The following is a 23220-nucleotide window of genomic DNA, read 5'->3' on the forward strand; positions in this document are numbered from 1 at the left end:
GAATTTCCCCCCCAAAACAGACTATTTTTGGTTGTTCTAAGGATTCTTCAGCTTTTCTATTACGGCTTTAAGAATGAATAAGCATATTTAAAAATAATGATTGGGATAAATCCTTGGGCTAAGAGAGATAACCCTTACAAAACAGTACAATGGCTGTACCATGGTAAAGTGATGGTAACAGATGGTAAAACTGTGGTACTTTAGTTTAGCATTGAATGATTACCACAGGGGTCTTCAACCCTTTCAAGCCCTTGATGTAAAGAGAGACAGAGCAGGGATCCCCGTTTCATATTTGATAAAACGCTAGAGTTACATTTAAGATATTAATGTATCTACACTATTGTCCAAAAGTTTGAGGGTGGTATGATTTTTTTTTTAAATGTTTTAGTTTTAGTAAAAACAGCAGTATTGTGAAATATTATTATAATTTAAAATAACTGTTTATTCCTGTGATGGCAAAGCAGAATTTTCAGCATCATTACTACGAAACTGATAACATTTCTCCCCCATGATTTTTTTAATGAATAGAAAGTTCAAATTAAGTATTTATTTGAAATGGAAATCTTTTGTAACATTATAAATGTCTTTACTGTCACTTTTGATCAATTGAATGCATCCTTGCTGAATAAAAGTATTAATTTCTTTAAAAAATTCTTACTGACCCCAAAGTTTTGAATGGTACTGTTATGATTTATTAAAAGCCACACTGTAAAAAATTTCTAACCCTCCCAAATCAAAAATTTCAAGTGACCGATAACATCTCAATTTTTCAATTGGCCCAAGTGAAAATCTGTACATTTAATTTGATAATTTACAGAATTTCACTTGGGCCAATTGAAAAATGTAGATGTTATCGGTCACTTGAAATTTTTGATTTGGGAGGGTTAGAAATTTTTTACATCCATCATTATTGACAGTATCATACTTGCATAAAACATTTAAATTTTTCAATACATTTACATGTGGGAGGGACAAACTTCTTATGTTTAGCTATGGTTGAAGTTATATACTTAATGTTGTATTTTTGTTACACATATTTACAGTTTTTAACAAAAATTTGTTTGAGATCAAACAATAAATGGTGGCCCCCTTGCAGTAACTCTGTGGAGCCCTATAGCTGCAGACCCCCTTGATAACCATTCATGTCCCATTGTATTCATAATACTTGTCCCAAACACATGGCATTGATAATTGATATGACTGTTGTGTTTCTTTTTTATAAATATTAATCTAAGGGTTTATTGTTTTATTATTATTATTTGCATAATACATATAGGCCTATATATATAAAAATAGACATGTCAGGACCAAGACTTTTTTGTTTGTTTTTGTTTTGTTTGTTTTCTTGGAAGTCAGTAATGGCTTCAGTACTGACTGTTATTGGCTGGTAATATGTCATAAAATCCAGCAGCAGCGTCTTGAACACATTGTTTTGGTAGATTCCGTTTGAGAGACAGGTGTGTGCCACATAACAGGCAGCAGGTGTAACAGACGATTTATAGATTTTAATCACATTATACTGTTGAGAAATAACTCTGGCCAAAGGCTACAGGAAATAGTGTGGTTAGTGAATGAATGGATATTGAGAGTCTAAATATCCAATAATAAAATAAGTCTAAAACAAATGTGCATTTGTGATAATAAGTAAATTACTGACCTTTAACACATCGCCCCTCACAGAAGCTCACAAAATGTACCTGTGAAACAGTTTGACGTCTTTGTAGACTGACTTTGGTCTCATCTTTTTATGTATAGCTATATATATTGAGTATGACCCTCATGCTTCGCATGCTATCATCTTCTTCATTTATAGATAAGTGCAAGAAAGTATTGCTATTGTGGACTGTTTACCATTGCTTTCTACTCACCTTCTTCGTCATCTGTCTCCTTGTCTTCGACTAGAATAAAGAGCATTCACTGCAAACTCCCCTTGGCTTGTTCATCGCGTGACATATGTCTCTGTTCTTTTTTCATTTGAAACCATTTTCCACTTTTATTTAGCAATAGCAACTTTATTAGCACAATTAAAACAAAGCGTTGACCAATGTGCTTTACAAGGTCAGACAATAAAAACAAGCATCACAAGCAACACATAATAAAATTGTCACTGATTAAAAGCTATTGAAAACAGATTAACTAAAACAGCTGACTGTAAAATCAGGGAGGATGAGAGCTTTAAATATTGTATTTTATATAAATATAAAGTATAGCAGATATATCACAGGTGCTTATGATGGGACAGACATTTTTGATTTGTGAATCGCTTTGCGTCTGCTAAATTCATAAATGTAAATGTAGACAGCTGCATCCTCAGAAGAGATTTTCATGTAAAGGCCTAAACAGTTTAATAGAGAGAATATGATTCTACAGATTCATTTCATTTACATTTTAAGGTGTATTTCAATTCCCATGGAGAGGTCAGTGCTTGTAAATTAGTGTCTAGGTGGAAAGATTTTCTCAGAATGCCCTTATAGGCAAGCCAAAAAGAAAGCACAGTGCATTTCCACTGTCAAAATAAGCAGTTGGTAATTTGCATCATTACAGTTCAGTGAGAGGGTGTAGAGTTTTCAACCAAAAGCCAACTTTCCTTAAATTTGCTTTATTGTCAGGTTTTGTTCGACTGAGTGTTCCTTCTGTTTCTTTTGGCACATTTGAAGCAGACGGTACAAAATAGAACAAGTTCTTCTTCCCTACTTTCACCTGCCACAGCTGCTTTTAGTCTGGTACTCAACTGGCATGGAAATATATATGACATGACGAGAAATACTTGCACTGATGCAAAAAACTGTGGTAAAATATAGAACGATACCATCAGCAGAATACTTTTCTGTCATTATAACTTTCATCTGCGGTTCCCATTCGTGCGTACAATGTTTGTCTTTCACTTTTTTCTAAGAAACATTTATAGGTCACAGGCCAACAGGATGTAGCTCATCTCACAGATAAATCCAATAGTGCAAATACTTGTTTGATGTGCTAAATAATGGTATGTGTTTTGCATGTTACATTAACTAAAGAATGGCCTTAGTAATAAATCCTCAGATTTCATACTATATCAATTTCTCCATCTGAAGAGGTAATCCCTTTAGGCATGAATTTGCTTGAGGGCTCATTCTCTGTGTTTAAGCCTCTGCTCGCACGCATTCGAAGAAGGAAAATGTTGAAATCCAGATTTGATTAATTCCTAAAAAAGTAATTCCGTGATCTCCTTGGGTGTGTTGTGAGCTGTTATGCAAAACAGTTGTTAAATGATCTGAGCTGAGGTCTTTCGTGGTAAATTTATACCTGCTTAAAGGTCGCCTCAAGTCAGGTAAAGACTGTCAGAAACTACCAAATGAATTAATTTCTGTCAAGATAGCTGATTTACTGATACTGGTCTGTTGGTGACCTTAGCAACGTGGTGAAAGTTGCCAAACAAAGTCCTCCATCATGTATATTTAAAAAAAAATTTTTTTATCTTGACAGTACAAAAACACACACCATTACTGCTCTAGAAATTGCTCTGGGCCAATCTTTTTTCTGGATTAATTTTGTCTGAACCAAAGGTTTTAATTTTTATGGTTTCTATCTTCTTTATTCTAGTGTCATGTCTTTGTATTTATAAGCATGCATTTTAAGCATTCATAAATACACTTTTTGGACACATAATAAACATTAAGATACATACATTATATTAAACCCTATAGGTTGTAAAATTAGGCCTACTGTATTTTCTTTGCTTAATTTCATTTGCTTGTTTGTTTTTTGTTGTATTTGTATTCATATATCTGTGGCACACATATTTATTTACTACACATTTAATATAATAATAGAGAAAGGTTATTTAGGTTGTAATAGAGTTGTGAAATACCAAAATACATTTTCATAATTCTCAGTACCATGATCGATACCATGGCAAAAATATTGGAATACACTACCTTTAAAGTCGGCATGAAACGGAAGTTGCGATAGTCTTTTCTTTCGTGACGTACATCCAGTGCTGGGTAGATTACTTACAAATACTTACTTTATGTAACTTTTATATATATAGGGTGACTTCAAATGCTTTTAGACATTTATTTTGTCAAAAAAAAAAAAAAAAAAAGTAAACCTCTCAACAAACAAAATACTGAACCTTGAAATATATATATATATAATGAGCTGTCCATTTGTGTCGGTCTCCACATTAATGGAACAGGAATCGTATTGCAGGACGTGATGGAATCTGTTAACCATCAGTCACTGTCTGGCTGTATAAAATTTTCTGTTAACTAAACAAAAAGATCAAGCTCTCTTCTCCAGCAACTAGTGCTGTCTTACAACTTATTATCTCCCATGTCATCATCACAAATTTTAAGTAAAATTGAAGCACTGCCAAAAACTGTGGGATCAGCAGTAGCCTACATAGTACAAAGTGAAAGTCTGTAGAGGAAGGAGTGACAGTTAAGAGTGACCTGGTGAAACAAGTTCTAGTTTTTTCAAGGTCATCGAGTCAAAGTTTCCTTGTAATAAAATTAAAAGTTTTTTTGTTTGTTTAATAAATAACATTATTCAACTGAATAATATCCAAGTCAATTTTATTTTAAATATTTTATTTTTATTAAAAAGAATCAATATACACCCTTAGCGACCTCATAGTAAAATAAAATAAAATAATAAAAATAAAATATACTCGCACATTCACACATACCCAACTTTACAATAAACAAAACACATTGTCAAGTTAAAATACAAAGACTGACAGTATCATGTTACAATACCAGCATGCAGCAGAGAAAATCTGCTTCACCATATTTAACTGGAGTTTCTCTGCCCACAAAAGACGTGATTCATCAGTTCGCTTTCATTACGGGCGTTTGAATTCGGTTTCAGTAATATGAGTTAAGAAAGAATTAGGTGCGTAGAATGGCTTGATGTCAGCAGCTGACCTCAGGTCGGAGCTGCTGATAACAGGGGCCTTTGCTAGAGTCAGCCTGTCATATCTCATGCTGACTAGGCCATTCCTGTGGGAATTCATTCGTATCTTGTGCCCACAGAACTCAGAGGAGTTTGGTTAGGCCATAGCAGTGTATAGTTTCAGGAAAACAACAGTGTTTTTTTTTTTTTTTTTTGCCCCCAGAGTCTATAGCATGAATTGATCATTCAGCTTTTCTGTTCTCGGTGTCACCCGCTTCCCCTCCTATACCTCTGTGCCCTCCCGGGGGTAAAGAATACCCGTCGAGCTCAAACCAGGGTAGAAATGCCCATTAAACTGACTAAGAGTAGGCCCGTTGTAACCTAAATTGGAGTGGGAAGGTGATGGGGAAATGGATGGCGGTGGGGGCAGAGGTGATGCCCACTCGGACACCGTAGAGCTGGGGGAGTAGGTGCTAAAGCCTGCGGGTTGCGAGGCTCTTTGTGCTCCGTCCACTGGCAGACTGAGCGTAAAAGGACGACTCAGGGGATCTCCTTCCATGTCGAGAGAGCCAGCCGTGACCCCAGACATCTCAGTCAGGAAGTTGCTCAAGCATGGCGACGGACCCGTGGATGTGGGTGAAGGGCCCTTTTCAGGCGAAGTGGAAATGTCAACGGCTTGATTTTTCGGGCTGCCCCTGCCATTACTGTCTCCTGACTCAGAGCTCAGATTCCCTCCAGAACTGCTCTTCTCTGGGATACAGTCAGACTTTCTCTTCCTCTTGCGTCTGAAGTTGCCATTGTCAAACATTTTTTCACAGTTCGGATCTAAGGTCCAGTAATTGCCCTTACCTTTAAAATGAGAGATACATTTCACATTAAATACAGTTTAAAAAATATATTTTATTATTATTATTATTATTATTAACATTTCTATAAATAATATTTAAATGATAAACAATAATTTGTAATGTTTATATAGTTAATAATATTGTGTGTATGTATATATATATATATATATATATATATATATACTTAGTTAATAATATTGTGTATATACTCCTGCATTTATGTAATAAATAATAATCAAAGAGCCGCAAAAACTCACCTGGATCATCTTCATCTCGTGGAACCTTTTTGAAACAGTCGTTCAGAGAGAGGTTGTGACGAATAGAGTTCTGCCATCCCGCTTTGCTCTTGTTGTAAAAAGGGAAGTTATCTGCAACATACTGATAAATCTGACTTAGAGTGAGGCGGCGTTCCGGTGCACCATGAATGGCCATCGCAATAAGAGCAGAGTATGAATAAGGTGGCCTGACCAGCTTCATAAGATCCTCTTGAGAGGGCATGGAGAACCAGCTCAGATCACCAGCAGGAACACCTGGTCCCCCAGGTCCCAAATAGGGCCTTTGCATGCCGTAGTGCTGGGGAACAAAAGGCGGTCCTGCAGGGCCAGGCGTTCCACCCAGATAAGGAGCGCTGTTCATCCCTGGGCTGTTGAACCACAGGTAGGGGTTAGGCGATGAGGCAGCATAGTCTCCGAGTTCATACGAGGTAGGGTTCGCTCGCTGTGGACTCGGCAGTGATGGAGGGGGATAGTAGCTGTCGCTGTACATACTCAATTCTGGAGGTTCCTGTCCCAAGCTAGGGAACTGAGGCCCACATCTCGTCGGAGACTGACCTTGAGATTCATAGGATGTCATTGCTCGGTGATCCTGATGGTGCTCCACTTGGGATTAAAAATAAGTGTTTTTTTCTTCTCTCTCTCTCTCTCTCTCTCTCTCTGATGACCTGTTCTTCTTTTTTTTACCTTATGGTCTATGAATATTTTCAGGAGCTCTAGCGCTGTTCTGCTTGTGTCCTCTCTCAAAGCTACAGTGCTTTCTTCTGCAGTATCAACATTGTCACTTGTTGCACCTGTTTTATGCATATATAGCACCTCCTCCGCCCCACCTTATTGAAAGCTTCCACGTGTTTGGGCTCTTCCATGATCACCCACCCTTCCACTTCTCTTCACCTGAAGGCATTCAGACTTTAGCCTGACACACTGGAATTTTCTGTTACAACCAAAAACCTACAACCTAAAACTCCAGGGGAAATATATATATATATATATATATATATATATATATATATATATATTTCCCCTGGAGTTTTAGGTTTAAGTAAAAAAATAAATAAAAGAGCTTGCTCCACATAATATATATATATATATATATATATATATATATATATATATATATATATATATATATATATATATATTATGTGGAGCAAGCTCTTTTATTTATTTTTTTACTTTTATGATTAATTTATTCATGAAAAAGTTTCAATTGCAGCTTTTATTTGAAAGTAGAATGGTTGTTTACTGTCATTCTACGTCATACTACAATTCTCCTATTTAAACTGCATCTCCTTTAAAAGTGTTGGTAACATTTTATTATAGCGTACAAAAACCTTTTTAGCTAAGATAGGCTATGTTCAAAATATTGTTGTTTCAAATTAGTGCTAATTGTATGTATTTACTTGTTTGTTTATCCACACCAGGACGTCATGATCAATTAATCGTTGTTTTTAAGCTAAGGCTTCCAAAAATAAAGCGAAATTTATATTCGAGTTGATTATCACACAGGGTATGTATGTGAGCGTGCACGCGAGAGAGAGCCGTTAAATCTGCGTGTCGCGTGCATTGCTCGAGCTCAAGGAACTGTCAGCTGTCGCAATAAAACAAGAAACATTAAAGGTTGTCTGTGCTTCGCTACGTTACCAAGGTAATCCGCTTACGTTGTGAATTTCTACTCACACTAAATATATATTAATTTATTAACGTAATTTAAATTAAAGCACTCTTTCTTTGGCCTGAGGTAAGTTAGCCTTGCCTATATTTGAGTGACGGGAGAAAACTGGTGACGAAAAACGAACTGATTAGCTTATGTAGGCCTGACGTTACGTTTTCAACTTGTTCTTATTTAATCCATAATTAAAATGTAATTCATTTAATATGAGAGGTTAAGTAGCCTAACAACAATTCAGCTGGAGTCACGGAGTTTGATGGTTTTTAGATGACTGAAGATATTTCGAGTGTGCAGTTACGTGAGGACTTCGGTCGTGAGTGTTTACAACTGAACCAACATTTGGAGAAGATGACTGAACAAATGGAAAATATTTCAGGTAACGTTAGACTAACAAACTAATAACGTTAGTGCATTCCATTTATAATGGAATCCATAATAATGCTGTACTTTGTCAATAATCATTTTCTTCGTCCTCAGTGAATTTGTCTTGGATGGCCTATGATATGGTTGTACTCCGCACCAGTCCAGATCTGGCTGAATCCCTCAAGAGTCTGGAGAACCAGTTTCTCAAGTGCAAAGATGTCATCTGTGGTCCCACCGATGGACAAGATAAAAAATGTCATCCTGATGCTCAAGAACATAATATCCCCCAAGAATAGATTAAAGTTTTTGTTTAGAACGGAGACCTCTGATGTTGTTAATATTGTTAATGCTTATGCAGTAGCCTAGATTAGCCAGAGTTATTCATGTTGCCTTGTATATTTGTGATTTTACATGGTTATTTTCCCTCACACGAATTAATAAACATATCAACAAAGCAAACATGCTGATTGTGAATATGATTCATCTAATGTCATTAAAATGCTTCTAAATGTTCAGCTCATTATATTACTTTTGTATGCAGATTTAATTGTTCTTCTAAATTAGTTTAATGATTTATTTAGTTTGCACATTTGGAACTATTTGCTAAACAGTTTTACAAATCCCTTTCTGAGCTTCACGAGGTTTGTAAAATTTGTTGCAAAATTCTGTTTTTCTAAGAAGGGATGTGTGTTCCATTTTTAGATTTCTTTTTGTGTGTGTCATCCCTTTAAGACATATAGAGACCTTATAAATGATTGTGTGATATAATTTTCTTACTTCTGTATGTAATGGACTTACAGATGGAGCCTGAGGCAAATGCCACCAAGAACAGTGAACACGGAGCCTCAGCTGGCCTAGATTATATCTTGAAGCAGTTGGATTTAATGTCCGAATTTATGGACCGATTGGAAGGTAAATAAGTTTGACTTTTTTTGTTTTGTTAGCATAATTCAGTGACTGTTAGTGACAGTTGTACCTCATAGTCCCAGCCTTACTTTCTTTAATATTTAACCTTATGAAATGTAATAATAATGCACAATTTGGAAAGTCATCTCCACACACCCATGTTTTGACAATTTTGAAATGTACTGGCAGTTTAATAGTTCCTCTTTCTAGAGTGCCGGCAGAAATTCTTCTGGTGGCTTTCAAATGGGTATTACTTGAACAAATTTTGAAAAAAATGTGCCATCCTTGCCAGGGGTGGCAGTTAGCGATGAGCCAGAGCTAAGACATTAATCTGTGCTGGCCAATGCTAACAGTGCTAACACAAACATATCAGCACCCAGAACATCCCCCAAATCCTCCAGGGCTGTCAATAATAATACATTTTATTATGTCAGAGACATGAAGTTTGACAAGAAAACATATCGGCTGGATCTATTGCTGAGCCCAGCATATCTAGTCAAGCATGAGCATCTTTGTATATTTCGAGTTACTTGCATTTGTGTTGCTGACTTTTTGTGGATTATCAAGTCCTGCAATAGCAATATTTTAGATTGATAACTGTAAAATAATAATGAATTCATCGATTTTTCTTTTGGGTGTACGTTAACAGTAACCTTAGCATAATACATAACAGAATGCTTCTATTTATATACTTTGATTACAGTAAACATAACCTGTTTGTGCTGGTTATGTTTCAGTCAGTCATAATGGAATAAGAGGGTCTCTCCTTGTGTTTTTCTTGCTGTATGTTCAACCACTACACCCTTTGTTTTCAGTGAAGACCCAGCTGCTGCAGTGTAACCTGACCGTGTGCTTCACACACCCTGAAAAAATGGCGTGCCTCCAGACTGACGTGGAAACCCCAACATGGTTAAGCCGTGCACAGATGATGGAAGACTAAATATGTAACTCAAAGACGTACACTTGTGAGGTGGAGTTTACTATAATATATTTAAACAGCACAATTTAATAAGACAATATTAAGATCAAACACTTAAAGCATTAGAAATATTTAACAGACAAATGTACAGTGAGTTGATTAGTAAAGTTGCCACTAGTTAACATTGAGTGTAAAATTGAAAGTGTTTAAAAATTCGAAAAGTGTAGACAATCCTGTCTGATCGAATCAAACTAAATATGATTTATTCATTTAGTCATATACTTTGTATACTTTTTCTGAAGGAGAGATGAGTGCTTGCATATCCTGCTGTTGAATGCCAGCACCTATAAATGCTCATTATTCAGACAAAGTGTCTGAATTCTTTTTTGAAAGTCTTTTTGACACTGGAACCCAGTCAGAATTATAATGCTAACTGGGTATCATTATTAAGAATGTTCTGTGGTTCAGTAACCTGCTGGGTGCATAAGACAGCACTGCCGCTGAGGTCCAGCTCCACGCTCCATTCCGTCTATCAGAACCAGTGGGGTCTTTGAGTGGTGCGCGACCATGTCCATGACGCTGGAGAAATTCTGTGACACACATGTAAGTCGATTGATTGAGGGAACTTTGAATCTCACTGAACCAATAACAGTCACCACAGCTGATAATCTAATACACACTTCACTCTTTACAGTTGCTGTGGGTTTTTATTTAACCCTATGAAGCCTACTGTAATGTATATTTGATACACAAATTTCAATCAAGTTCAAATTTCATCAAGGCCTCTAAATTATCAACATGATCGAATCTGAAAAACGTCACAATCTTCATGCCTTCTATCGTCTGATTGATAGTCTATACCTAATACCTATCATAACTATTTCAGCTTACTTTTTAGGCCTTAAAGGGCCCATTTACACAACACTGTTTACAACTAAAAATGGAAAACTTTTTATGCGTTTTGGCTGTTCATTTACACCACAACGGCGTTTTGGTGGCCTGAAATCGCAAACTTTTGAAAACCAGTTTCAATGTGCAAGTTTTTAAAAATGATACCATTATTGTCTCAGTGTAAACTACAAAAATGTGAATCTGTGAAAACAGTGAGGGCATGCACATGCGTATTACGTGTTTAGTCTATAGGTATGCACGTTTGAATGCGCAGGTGCGTAGTCTTTCTTTACAAAGTCAACTCGCCAACTACTGGCCTGGCATGCATAATCGTTTCACGGATCCGTGTGAACGGGGATCGTTTTGATAACGTTGTAATCTGTAAAAAGAAAAAAACGTACATTTTTTGTGCATCATTGTCGTGTAAATGTACCCTTACTATAAATCTAAGAAGGCGTTTACGCAACACCGTTTTCAACTAAAAACGTTTTATGTGTTTTGGCAGTTCATTTACGCCACTCTGTGGAAATTACAAGAATGGCGATGTCAGGCGCATGTGAATAATGTCTTCAGTCTATTAGGCGTTTATAGACCTTATTCAGAGCAGTGCCATGACAGGTATAGAAGCGAGGCTGTAAGGGACAGACCGTGTTTTTATTGTCATCCTCTGTAAAAAGCTGTATAATTATATTACTTATAATTTTCCACAGCCCAGATTGTCTGGGTTTTTTGTCTACTGGAATTTCTCGGAAAGATATTTTGCAGTGTTTCGTCGGTAGAACAATCCAAAAATACATTAAATAACAGTACAACCAGGGTTTGAAATTAACTTCTTCACTCACCAGCCAATTTTGCTACTACATTTTTAAGTTATCGGCCATTCAGAACTTCTATTAACCCCCCCCCCCCCCAAAAAAAAAAAAAAAAATATATAGATATGTTATCAAATTTGGATTTCATACATTCATTTCTTATTCTAACAAAATCCTGTCACCCAGCCATCTCCTCCCTTCCTCTTTCATTCTCATCCTTTTCACCAAAAATGTGTTTTAGGTGGACAGATCAATACAGTACAAAGAACATTAAAAAAAAATGGAGGATGTTGGAAAATAATAATGTCTTTTCTGTTAACCAAATGCTTTTAATCCTTGCTATTGTTTATTAAATGTACATGAACAAGCGCGCCGTAATTTGTTGCGTAGTGACAGTCATGTTCAAGAAAGACAGATATGACCAGATTCTGCGCAATATACTGTATTGAATATATCATGATGACTTATCTAAATCTGCGTAGATTTGTCTTAACCCTCAGAGAGTCTTCGTTTAGCAGTCACACTCAGTGCCTTCCCGGTCAGAAGTGACCGGACACCTAAAAATGAAACTTCCTCCATCCCAGTAAAAACCAATGCAATTTATTTTTGTTCTATAATATTTATTCTTTTTAATTTAGTATTTTGAGACAATTTGATTGAACTTATTAATATTTATGCAATATTTATAGTCCATTTTTTGCCATTGAAAATAATGTTTTTTTTTTTAAATTATTATTATTTTTTATTTTATTTTTCTATGCGGTATTTTCAGTTAAAATAGAGACTAGGCTTTCAGAAAAAAAATAAAAATAAAAAAAATAAATCAATTTATTAAACATAAAATTAAATAAATCATGTTATTGCATGGGTTTACCACTAGATGCCTGTAATAGCTCTAAATGGAGATGCTTGTGAATTCTAGTTGTTTTTGGACCAAATTACTTACTTTTAAGATGTGGATTGATTGTATTTTTTTTTTAAATTGTCAAATAATACTTTTTGCCAAGGTTTATAACATTTTATTAATTATTATTTTAATAATTTTAATAATTATTATATTAATTATATATATATATATTAATTATAATTATTAATTATGTTATGTTTTTCACTCTTGATGTTTTAGAGTTTCACCCCTTCATTGCTGAGCACTTTTTTTCTGCATCGTGGCCGATTTGTAGAGAATTTTTGTGTTTTTGTCAATTTCCCATTCATTTCCTATGGGGGTCATTTTTGACCGAAGACCATGAGTGTGACTATTTTTTTTACGACCACTTAGCATTCTCGGATCATGACCTCAATTTTTTTCTGTGTTCACATACCTAATGCCAGAAAAGTCACCAAGTTTCGTAACATTCCAATGAAGCTGTGATTTTTAAAAATTCAAAACAGATTTTTTGTAATCTGAATTTATTGGTGTGTATGTGTATAAAAGTGTGTTTCTATGTGTGTGTGTGTGGGTGGGTGTGAATTTTTTGCACTCTTGATGTTGTAGAGTGTCACCCCTTTACTGCGGTGTACTTTTTTTTAGAATCGTGGCCGATTTGTAGATTGTACAGACAAAAATTCAGAGAATTTTTGTGTTTTTGTAAATTTCCCATTCATTTCCTATGGGTCGGTCATTTTTGACCGAAGGCACTGAGTGTGACTATTTTTTTTACGACCACTTAGCATGCTCGGATCATGACCTCAATTTTTTTTTGCATACATATACCTAATGCCATAAAAGTCACCAAGTATCATAACCTTCCGATGAAGCTGTGATTTTTTAAAATTCAAAACAGAAATTTTTTCGGTCAGAAGTGACCGAAGACTCTCTGAGGGTTAAACAAACTTCTCCAGCAAAGTGAGTAAACATAATAAGTAACGCCAAATTGGCTAGTGATTTGACAGTGTTACCCGCCACAGTTGATTTTTACCTGCGTTTGGCGGGTTGGCGGGTGTTAATTTCAAACCCTGAGTACAACCCAGTGATTCCCGTTAAAAATCAAATATGGGGTTGCTGTGAATAAGGTCTATTGTTTCTTTACAAAGCGACATCGCCAACTACTGACCTGGCAGCATAATATAGTGTTTTTTAGACGTTTTCACAGACTTTTACGTTTTTATTACATCGTGGTCATGTAAACATACAGTAAAAACATTCCCCTTCAGGTTGTGGTGTCTTTTTGCTGTGAAATCTTTACTGAAGAATAACTTATAGTAATAATATTTCAATCAAATGATACATCAGGCTTTTGAGGAATGTTTATTTGTACATTTCTAAGTCATCTTTGTATAGCATTATATGTTTTGCTCCCCACGATAACAGAGCCCTTATAAAAAAAAAATAGCATTTAAATATCGTCTTACTAAGACATTATTGGGAGAGAAATGGTATGCATATGCATTTTATGCGAGTAGTCTGCTATACTGTTATAAAGCTATCAGAATTTTATCTGAAGCTTAAGCCATATAAATATCAGCAATTGCACCAAATTGCATGTTTTGCATACTTTAGCCCTTTGATTAAAATTGTGGTGTTTTTCTTCGATTTATAAGCTCCATATTCTCCTATATATTATACTATGTGAACCATAAAAGCCTGATGTATCAAATCTACTCCAAAAAAAAGGAAAAGAAAACAAAAAACGTTAAAAAAAATCGGATAACTATTTTATGTCAGGCTTTACATACATTTCTGTCATAATCAACAGATATTACCTCAATTCCATTTAGGCCTGTGCCTAGGGAATAGCCATCACTGCTTCCAAGGAAGCGGATCTGGATGTTGTACACTTTTTGCTGGTGCAGCACCATGAGTGTGTATGGCTGCTCTGTGCAGCCCTTTGAGCTGTCTCTCACCAAGAAAGTGCCATCCTAAAAAAAGACAATGTCCATCACTCAGTGTGAGTGTCTTCATTTCATTATACACTTGTTTTCTAAATTTTTTCCCTCTTTCTCATATACATTTTTTTTTTTTTTCTTTGATGTACTGGAGGACCCCCTCGAAAACGAGATGTCTCATCTCAAGGGGTTAATCCTCGCAATAAAGATATGTTAAATAATAATAATAATAATAATAATATACAGGGCAAAGACCTGTATTTTTAAGTGTAAATATTTCCAATAAATTCTCTCACAAAAGCTTATTTATTCCAAATTTTATACAAATTATTTTAAGGAAGGGAAACTTGAGTGGTGGAACTCACTTTATTCACGTGTCTGAGTGAGACTTCGGCCTCTGCTCGTGTCATTTGCCCCACATACCACTCTGGATCCATGTCCTGAGTGCATAACAAAGAATCAGCCTTTACGGTGTGGTCTAGTATGTGGTTGCTCTCATTATTACAGTAGGAATTTTTCTGTGATAGGAAACAATGCTCAAGACTGGACTTTTATTTCCTATGTTTAGCTTCATTGTCAAACAAACCACAACAGTGCCATCTTGTGGTTGTCCAGCCTAACTGCATGTCTTAGGTTTACATTTTGTTTGTGTGTCTCAGATACGTCTGCTGTCATGAATCATGATTATAGGTAGTGATTGCACTAACCTGCCCCATCATCACATTTACTTGTACAGGTGGAGGAGGAAGCTCTTCCCTTTGTTGGATGTCAAATCTGTGTTGAAGATAAAAAAATAATAATAATAATGTAGGCGCTACTGATCTCCGACTTAACGAATGCAAGTCGTTGATAAAGATACTTACCTTTGTGTGGGAAATGTTGATTTAGGAGGCATTGGTAAGGTGTTTCTTGCTGTAAGGATTTAAATTATAATGTTTAAGTTAAGGTAAATGTGATTACCATTAGGGGTGCACCGATCCGATATTAGGATCGGATATCGGCCGCGATACTGATAAAATAGCTGGTAAACGTCGCAGCAGAACCTACGTCATTCGTCAGCTTCACGCGTGTCGCATGCTAGAAGCAACATGGAGCGAGCCAGAGGCCGTTTCTCAATACCAAGTACGCAAACTTCGGACTTGCGTCCTCCTTGGTAGTTCGGACTTGCCAAGTTCGACTCAGGAGAACGAACTCCCGAGGACGAGAGGACGCGAGTCCGGTTATTCTGCAAATGGAACAGCATGCGTTCTTGATCGCGTCACTCTGCTCGCTCTGGCTACTCCGGTAATCTCTTTATGTATATTTTAGCCAAAAATAAAACGAAGTATGTTATACAACACCACTCTGCCTCTTTTCATTTAAAAAAAAAAATCTTAAACATATTAATGGCCACATAAATGTGGTTCAGGCAAACGCGTACATTGATTATCTTTACTGCATATTAACAACACGAAATATAAAACACAACCCTGCTTCTTTTTGTTTTCATTTTTAAAAATATGAAACATAATGATCATTAAAACTGACATTTAAATTTGCCATTGCTGATTAAGTGAGCATTCACAGGTCATGTTTGTGATGGTGGTGTGACACACATTACAATGTTTGGTTATTATTATTTGTATGTGTGATCAAGATGTTGTTCGACCAACTTTTTATTTTTTTATTCTCAGGTTCAGCTGCTATGTTGCATTTTAAATTCCTGTTGCAGGACTTTGCACTTTATATTTTTACATGTTTACAATTTTTGGAAACACAGTTTTTTTGTTTCCACCGCTACATTTTAATTTGATTTTTTTTACATTTATTTAAAGAAGTTTGATTATATTCTATTTTCGATTTGAATGCACAATTGTTTTTTAAATAAATAAGAATACAACACATTACATACATATGTTATTTTGTCTTAGTTATGTTTAGTTAGTAAAGTCTGGTGCCTTTAGTCTCTTCAAGGAAGGTATAAGGTGGAAGGTATACAGTTTATTATTAATTCAACTATAGTATCGGATCGGTATCGGGTATCGACAGATACACAAAGCCCAGGCATCGGTATCGGTATCGGGACTGAAAAAGTCGGATCGGTGCACCCCTAATTACCATACAATACAGAAGGTTTTAAACGTTTTCAAATGAAAACTGAATGGTACCTGGTTTGCCAGTATCTTTTTTTGTAGATGAGCTAGGTTTCTTACTGCGGTCTACCCTTGGCACAGCTGGACCAGGTTTGGCTGTGGATATGATTTGCAGAACATTCAGACATCATGATTTCATATTAAAGGAATTTGAAATTGAACTCACTCACATTGATTAGGGGGAACGAAAGGCCTGTGTGGAGAGGGATCCGGTCGTGATGGAGGCTTCGATATCTGAACGTAAAGAAAGGCTTTACTTGTGCAGGACATTACAGCATTTACAGTAAGATGAGTTTGAGATTGTCTAAAGATTTTTACTTACATTAATAAGCCCTCTGGGAAGAGATGTTGACTTGCTGTTCTGGGGTGGTCTTGCAGAACCACGTGGGCCGCTGTCTACACAGAGCCACAGAATAGAATGGGTGAGTGAATCCTCCGATACAGGGATTCTTTTGTTCATGGATATAGTGATTTGTTTGTTTTTTTGCATTATGTGTTACCTAAATAATCACCATCACCCAGAGGCTTTGAAGCACGAAAGTGAGTCGGTACTTCACAGGGTATTTCACTAGGCGGTGGTTCATAGTCATCATCAGAAGTGTCACCTTTCTCATTATCACATGATTCTGCACATATGTAATTGTCTTCACACACATTATTATCCGGCTCCTCATAGTCATTGTCACTTTCTTCTTGGTCCTGAAAAAAAAAAAAAAGCACTTTTTGCATTTAATAATAATGTCCAAAAATGGTGGCGAGAAGAGTTTTAAAAAGTATAACAGCGACTTACAAATTCATCAGAATCCCAACCTCCTGGACTAGGTTCTGCATATTTTTCCCCACAGAAAATATAGAAACATTTTAGGTTGTGTGTGTGTAATGGGTTAAGTATAACCACAGTTGTTTATGTAACTGCACAAGTGTTAGTTACCTTGGCTTGGAGGCATCCGATGATCTGATCTAGTCAATACAACATTTTAAAATGACAAACTCTCAAACATGAAGAAAAAGTTTTGTTACAAAAATAATCATGTAATTATGAAGTGCTGATGTTGCTTACCTATGAAACAGACTCTTCTTTTGTTTGTTATTCTGGTTAATATCTTTGCAGATCTTTGTGATAAATCTTCCAAATTGTAAAACAAAAGTAAACAAATAGCAATGATCATTACCAGCTTAACAGACTGTATTTTATTTTTGCATCAATATTTGGAGGCAAGTTTAAAATAGAGAGATATTATGCAAACCGTCTAAATGATGGTTAGTCACTGTACATTTAGGGGATTTTTTTTTAGAACTCTGTCTGCAGGCTTTTTACTGTCTTGTATTTGACAGTTGTTATAATCTATTTTAGCGTTTCTGTAGCTCAGACAGTGGAGCATAGTGCTGCCAAAGCCACAGTCATGTGTACGATTTCCATGGAACGCATGAACTGATTAAATAAAGTTTGCTTATACTTTGTAAACTTTGGTTAAAGGTCCCGTTTTTCCTCTGTTTTTGAAGCTTTGATTGTGTTTACAGTGTGCAATGTAACGTGTTCATGTTTCGCGTGTAAAAAAAACACAGTATTTTTCACACAATTTACTTATCTATATACCGCTGTTTTCACTGTCCTAAAAACGGGCTGATGACTTCCTTGTTCTATGAAGTCCTTCCTTCAGAAATACGTAACGAGTTCTGATTGTGCCAGCGGTTCCTGTGTTGTGATTCGACAGCAGCTTAGCGCACGTTGCCCGGAAAGGTCACGCCTCTTACCATAACGTGGAGATGCATGCGCTCAGTGTTATTGGTGATTTGACTCCGGGATGAAAATAACAGTGTCTCGACGACATGGCGACAAACACAAACACACTCTTACAAACGCAACTCTTCCTCTTCTCCGTGGGAGCGCAACAAGACCACGGCCCCTTTTTTGTGTATTCCTGTGGGCGGAGGTTAGTCAAAAAACTGTTCTAGTGATGTCATTAAAGCAGGAAGTAGAGGGATGTAGTCCAAACCGGCCGTTCGCTGTAGGCTTTGAAAGGGGACTTCTGTTAAATAAAATATCTCGCTTGGCATTGAACTTTGAGCTTTATAATTTTACAGGTATTATTTATGCTCTAACAGCAACATTACACACTAACTAAAGTTTGAAAAATGGGATCACGAAGAACAGGACCTTTAAAATTGTCTGCTAAATCAGACAGAGCAGAGCCAGTAGGCACATGCCCTTTATCCCTATAGCCTATATGTCTCGTTTTATACATTTTGCCATCTCTGAGATTTTGTTCTTCTTGTTGAGCTTAAACTTACGGGATATGTGTTGTGGGAAACATCTTCATGTCCTTATCATTCATGTTCTAGAACAAGATAGAAACAGGAATTATTATGTCTATATTGATTTGACATGTGTAAGCATTTTGGAGCATACAGTACTTTGCAAAAAAGGAAATTTGTTTGTTTCCCAACATTACTGTACTTATGCCATTAATTGCAATAATTGAGCAGGATTTTGTATGCAAGGAGTCCATCAATAGATGGTTTGGTCCACACAGAAATCTGATCTCATCGAGTTCATCTGGGATTACATGAAGTGACATAAAAAAGAGAGAGAGACTAAATTCATAAGAACACTTGGTAACATCTACCAAGGTGCTGTGAGAAATCTATGCAAAACTTTAGTACTGTGAAAGGTTTTAGGCACTTGTGAAAAATACATTATGGGGATGTTTTTTTTTTTTTTAAAATGTCATAAATAGATTTTAGCACTTTATTGTACACCTGCGCACAGCTTTTAAGATAGCTTTGCAGGTAGGTTTTTCCAAGATGCTTGGAGAAGTTTATTCTGAGACATTTATTCTCTTCATGTAATCCCAGATGGACTCGATGGTGAGATCAGTTCTCTGTGTGAACCATGCCGTCTGTTGTCCTTGTGCATTCAAAAATCTCACTGGATTATTTAAGGCAAAATGAATGTTTGGAAATTCATTTTGAAAATACATTGATATATCGACATCAAATGAATATTTCCTACTGGCACAATACAATTTAAGATTAATAACTGCCTTTAAACTTTTTTTTTTTTTTTTAAGAATCTAACATGCCTAACCTTTGCACAATAGTGCATATTGTTTAATGATGATTATATGCAGCATAGATTTAAGTTGTAAGGTCTGAGTTGTAGTATATGTGTCATAGAGAGACAAAAAGACTCACCAAGAATCTTGCACCATTCATATTGCTTTTCTTCACCACCCTGTCACACCCCAGCAGTTTCATCTGAAAACACAAAAAAGTGTGATAACTAAAAACTGCTCGTAGTCAAGCTTCGCACTTAAACTCAGTCAAATACTTTTGAAAAACACTTTTCTGACTTTTTTTTTTTAAACAATATACTTTTTGACATAATGGTGCATTTGACAAAATGATTGCAAGACAAGGCTATAAATTAGCTGAGGTTATCAGAAACAAGACAGAACCATCAAATAGACGTGTTTGGAAAACCACATTGCGTGGCAATCTATCAGCCACACTTGAAGCACTACTGAAGAACAACAGTGCGACTAAAAAAGATCTACAAAGATTATCCTTCCAAAGAGCATTCAGAGTCTGCTCGAAGCCTCATTATAATAATAAAAAAAAAAAAAACGCAATAAAGGGTTACATGCTAAACTTTATAATGCTAACAACTGCTTTCAATATATTTCCCTTTAATTGAATGCATCTAGCTCTTTAGTCAGAAGAACAATAGGATGAACTCACTTTTTTGAGATAGTCGGCCAAGTTTCCAGAGTTCCAGCACATCACCTCTGATTTGGTTGGTAGACTTTCAAAACTCATTGTGATTGGAATGGTTGTTTTTCCAGTTTAGTATAAACTGACTGTTCTGCAGTTATCTATGATGATAGCTAGTAAAGTATACAGCTTTTATGAAGATTGCAAGGCGCTTGTCTTGCTTGTGGCTAGTTGGTCTGACTGAGTGTGATAATAATGTTGACGCAGAATAGCTGCCTCTCAGCTCTCTCTGTTTCCTGTAACTTTGTATAGAGGAAGTGCCTCATCACCAAAGATGTGAAATTCAAAGCTTACAGGTTTACAGAGCATGACTGTATATATTTGTACATAATTGCACGCTTGATTCCCTCTAACTTAAATGCATCAAAAACGTACCGTTTTAATATTGTGCATGTTTAATTATGGGCAATGTGGTTGCATGTGTAGGTTACAAGCATTGCAATAGTCCACTAATTATAGATCAGTCACATCCAGTTCTCACATGTTCTTAGTACAGCAAATAACTAGGCCATGACCGCAAATAAATATGCAGACAACATAAGACACAGAAAGAGCAATGCATTTGATCATTGTAGATCAGCACATCCCCGGTGCCTATTCACCTGTTAAGCATTGCATTTTCCAAACAGAAACAGGAAACATCCCTTTTGGGAACAGAACAGCATGCAATCTAACACCAAGGTGAGATGTGAAGGCGTTCATCAGTCAACCGCAGGACTCCAAGAATGAAGAAGCTTCTTACCAAGGGCTCTTTGCATAGGGCTGCCAGCTTGTGTTTTAACCAGCGGCTCCTGACTGTAAATTTAGCTTTAGTGCAGATTCTGGGTCTTGCCTCTAGTTTATGTTAAACATTTTGTAAGCTTTATATTCGAATCGCTGAAGACATGCAGTCACACATTTGGCAGAGGTCTAGTGTCCCTGCGTTATTTACCCAGAGGATGGTGCTCTAATGTTGATTGACAGCACTTGACACATGCATAGAATGCTATTTAGAGTTGCCTTAAAGGGATAGTTCACTTTAAAATGAAAATTCTGTCATCATATACTCACCCTCAAGTTGTTTCAAACCTGTATGAATGTATTTCTTCTGCTAAACACAAAGGAAGATATTTCGTAGAATGTCAGTAACCAAACAGTTTACTGGTCCCATTGACTTCCATAGTAGGAAAAAAATATATACTATGGAAGTCAATGGGACCAGTTAACTGTTTGGTTAATCTTTTTTGTAAAGTATCAAAACAATTTGATTCGTATCAGCGTTTCGTCCAGACGGATATTTTTTAAAAACCGGTCCCAGAATGGATATATCTGAGAATGACACCCTTGCGTTTTCGTGTGTACAGCCAAAGCCACCCAATCCATATATTTTGTGAAACAATGATGTCATCGCCCCACGTCGACCCTACTCAGACACCGCTACGTCACGTAACAGCAACAACAACTGCCGACTACATGCTTGTGTGCGTGCTGCAGAAACTACTGCGTTTCATTTCTTATTTACTTGCAATGTATTTTTATTTTATTTCTTTATTTTACTGTTGTCTTATTAAGACATTTCATATTTTGTACCAGGCCATTAGTTGGTATTGGGTTGTTTATATTGTTCAATAAAGTTCTTGGTAAAAAAATAAAAAAAATAAAAAGAGAAGTAGAAAAACCTACTGAGCATATTTCTATTGTACAAAGGTTTTGTATGCAAGGTTTATGTGAATGCCTCAAGTCTTCTTTTACGTTTTTTTGTGTATCTTTGTCGCAGAATTACAGTGCCATACTGGTCTGGCATGTAGGCTACTACATTGTTTTGAGTCATTTCAGTGGTTTCGTGTGTACGCAGATATTTCTTGAGACGACCCTGTGTTTACGGATTTTTAGGGGAAAAAAGATTGGATAGGGAAATCTCTTGCTTCGTGTGGATGTGGCCTTAATATAGTCTAGAAAATCTTTGTTGCAGAATGCTGAACTCAATTACAATTTATTACTGATTTAGTTTATATAGAGGTCTATGTTTTAGATGAATATTTTGGTGAAGCTCTGCCCCATCTGCCCTTGCAGACAAGCCATGGCTAGTTTGTTAACAATTAAAAAACAGAAGGAACTTTCATTGCAGGATGTTTTAGGCATTAAATGGTAATATATGGTCAACCGTTTTGTCGTTAGTGATAAATGAATTCTTAATAGGATCTTATATTATAAAAAAAAATTCTAGGTACTTGGTTGTTTTAACAATGTAATGCGCTTTACTATTTTCCCACACTTAGATAACTTTATACATAAAGGAAGAGGTGGATATTTAAGAAACTCGAGACCCAAAAGATCTCAGTAGGAGGCACTAGGATTTAACAAAATAATGAAATCAGTGATATTGACCTGTCATGGAAAAGAAAACCAATAAATTAGTGCCAGATGCCTATAATGAATGACAAATAAGTCAGGGAGTCAGTACTTAGCTTGATGGAGAGTGTGGCAGTTCTTCTGATGAAGAAACTGTGCATTCTTGGCCTTTGTCATGCGCAAGTAGAACCCTTAAGCTAAAAGGAAATAGGTCTTTTGTGGTGTGGAACAGACTGGGATCACTGTTAGTGCTGGGGTTTTGAAGTGGGTAAACCAAAGGGCTACACTGAGATTACAACCTGATTCTATCCATATGAAAGGTCAGTAAAATAAGAGATAAGGAGGGGATGGGAATGGGGGTCATGGCTGAGATGACAACAACATGGTACTGTATTTGAGGGGATGGGCACTTTGTTCCTTATTCATCAGAGCTCAGCAGGGTGGCCTGGGAAAGAACATAGCATCCTGAAAGGCAAATAGCCAGTCTGTGGTGGGTGAATGGGTTGTTTCTGTTAATTAGAGTATTTTAAGTAAAATTTCTCTGTATTTTTTCACTATGTTTTTATTTATTCATTCATTTCAAGAAAGGTGACCTATTT

General features: G+C 36.2%; 3 protein-coding genes across 3 annotated transcripts; 1 reads left to right on the top strand and 2 right to left on the bottom strand.

Annotated features, from left to right (window-relative positions):
• Positions 1-4581: 4581 nt before the first annotated feature.
• On the bottom strand, positions 4582-6778 carry foxi3b (forkhead box I3b). The gene is made up of 2 exons (XM_084431293.1): positions 5981-6778; positions 4582-5724 (listed from the first exon to the last, which is right to left on the bottom strand). The coding sequence occupies exons 1-2, from the start codon at positions 6573-6575 to the stop codon at positions 5159-5161; spliced, it is 1161 nt and encodes a 386-aa protein (XP_084287419.1). The 5' UTR covers positions 6576-6778; the 3' UTR covers positions 4582-5158.
• Positions 6779-7575: 797 nt separating this feature from the next.
• On the top strand, positions 7576-8486 carry syce3 (synaptonemal complex central element protein 3). Its single transcript, XM_084430526.1, has 3 exons — positions 7576-7643; positions 7935-8043; positions 8145-8486. Exons 2-3 carry the CDS (start codon positions 7935-7937, stop codon positions 8324-8326), a joined length of 291 nt encoding a protein of 96 aa, XP_084286652.1. The 5' UTR covers positions 7576-7643; the 3' UTR covers positions 8327-8486.
• A 1421-nt stretch (positions 8487-9907) lies between these two features.
• Positions 9908-20475, bottom strand: lcp2b (lymphocyte cytosolic protein 2b). Its single transcript, XM_084430525.1, has 15 exons — positions 20258-20475; positions 19712-19774; positions 18809-18855; positions 17577-17642; positions 17448-17476; positions 17307-17341; positions 17017-17215; positions 16839-16912; positions 16687-16750; positions 16532-16612; positions 15248-15296; positions 15092-15158; positions 14750-14824; positions 14262-14417; positions 9908-10445 (listed from the first exon to the last, which is right to left on the bottom strand). Exons 1-15 carry the CDS (start codon positions 20333-20335, stop codon positions 10320-10322), a joined length of 1209 nt encoding a protein of 402 aa, XP_084286651.1. The 5' UTR covers positions 20336-20475; the 3' UTR covers positions 9908-10319.
• Between the last annotated feature and the right edge of the window lie 2745 nt (positions 20476-23220).

This window comes from Rutilus rutilus (genome assembly GCF_951802725.1).
Source record: "Rutilus rutilus genome assembly, chromosome: 14".
Taxonomy (NCBI): Eukaryota; Metazoa; Chordata; class Actinopteri; order Cypriniformes; family Leuciscidae; genus Rutilus; species Rutilus rutilus.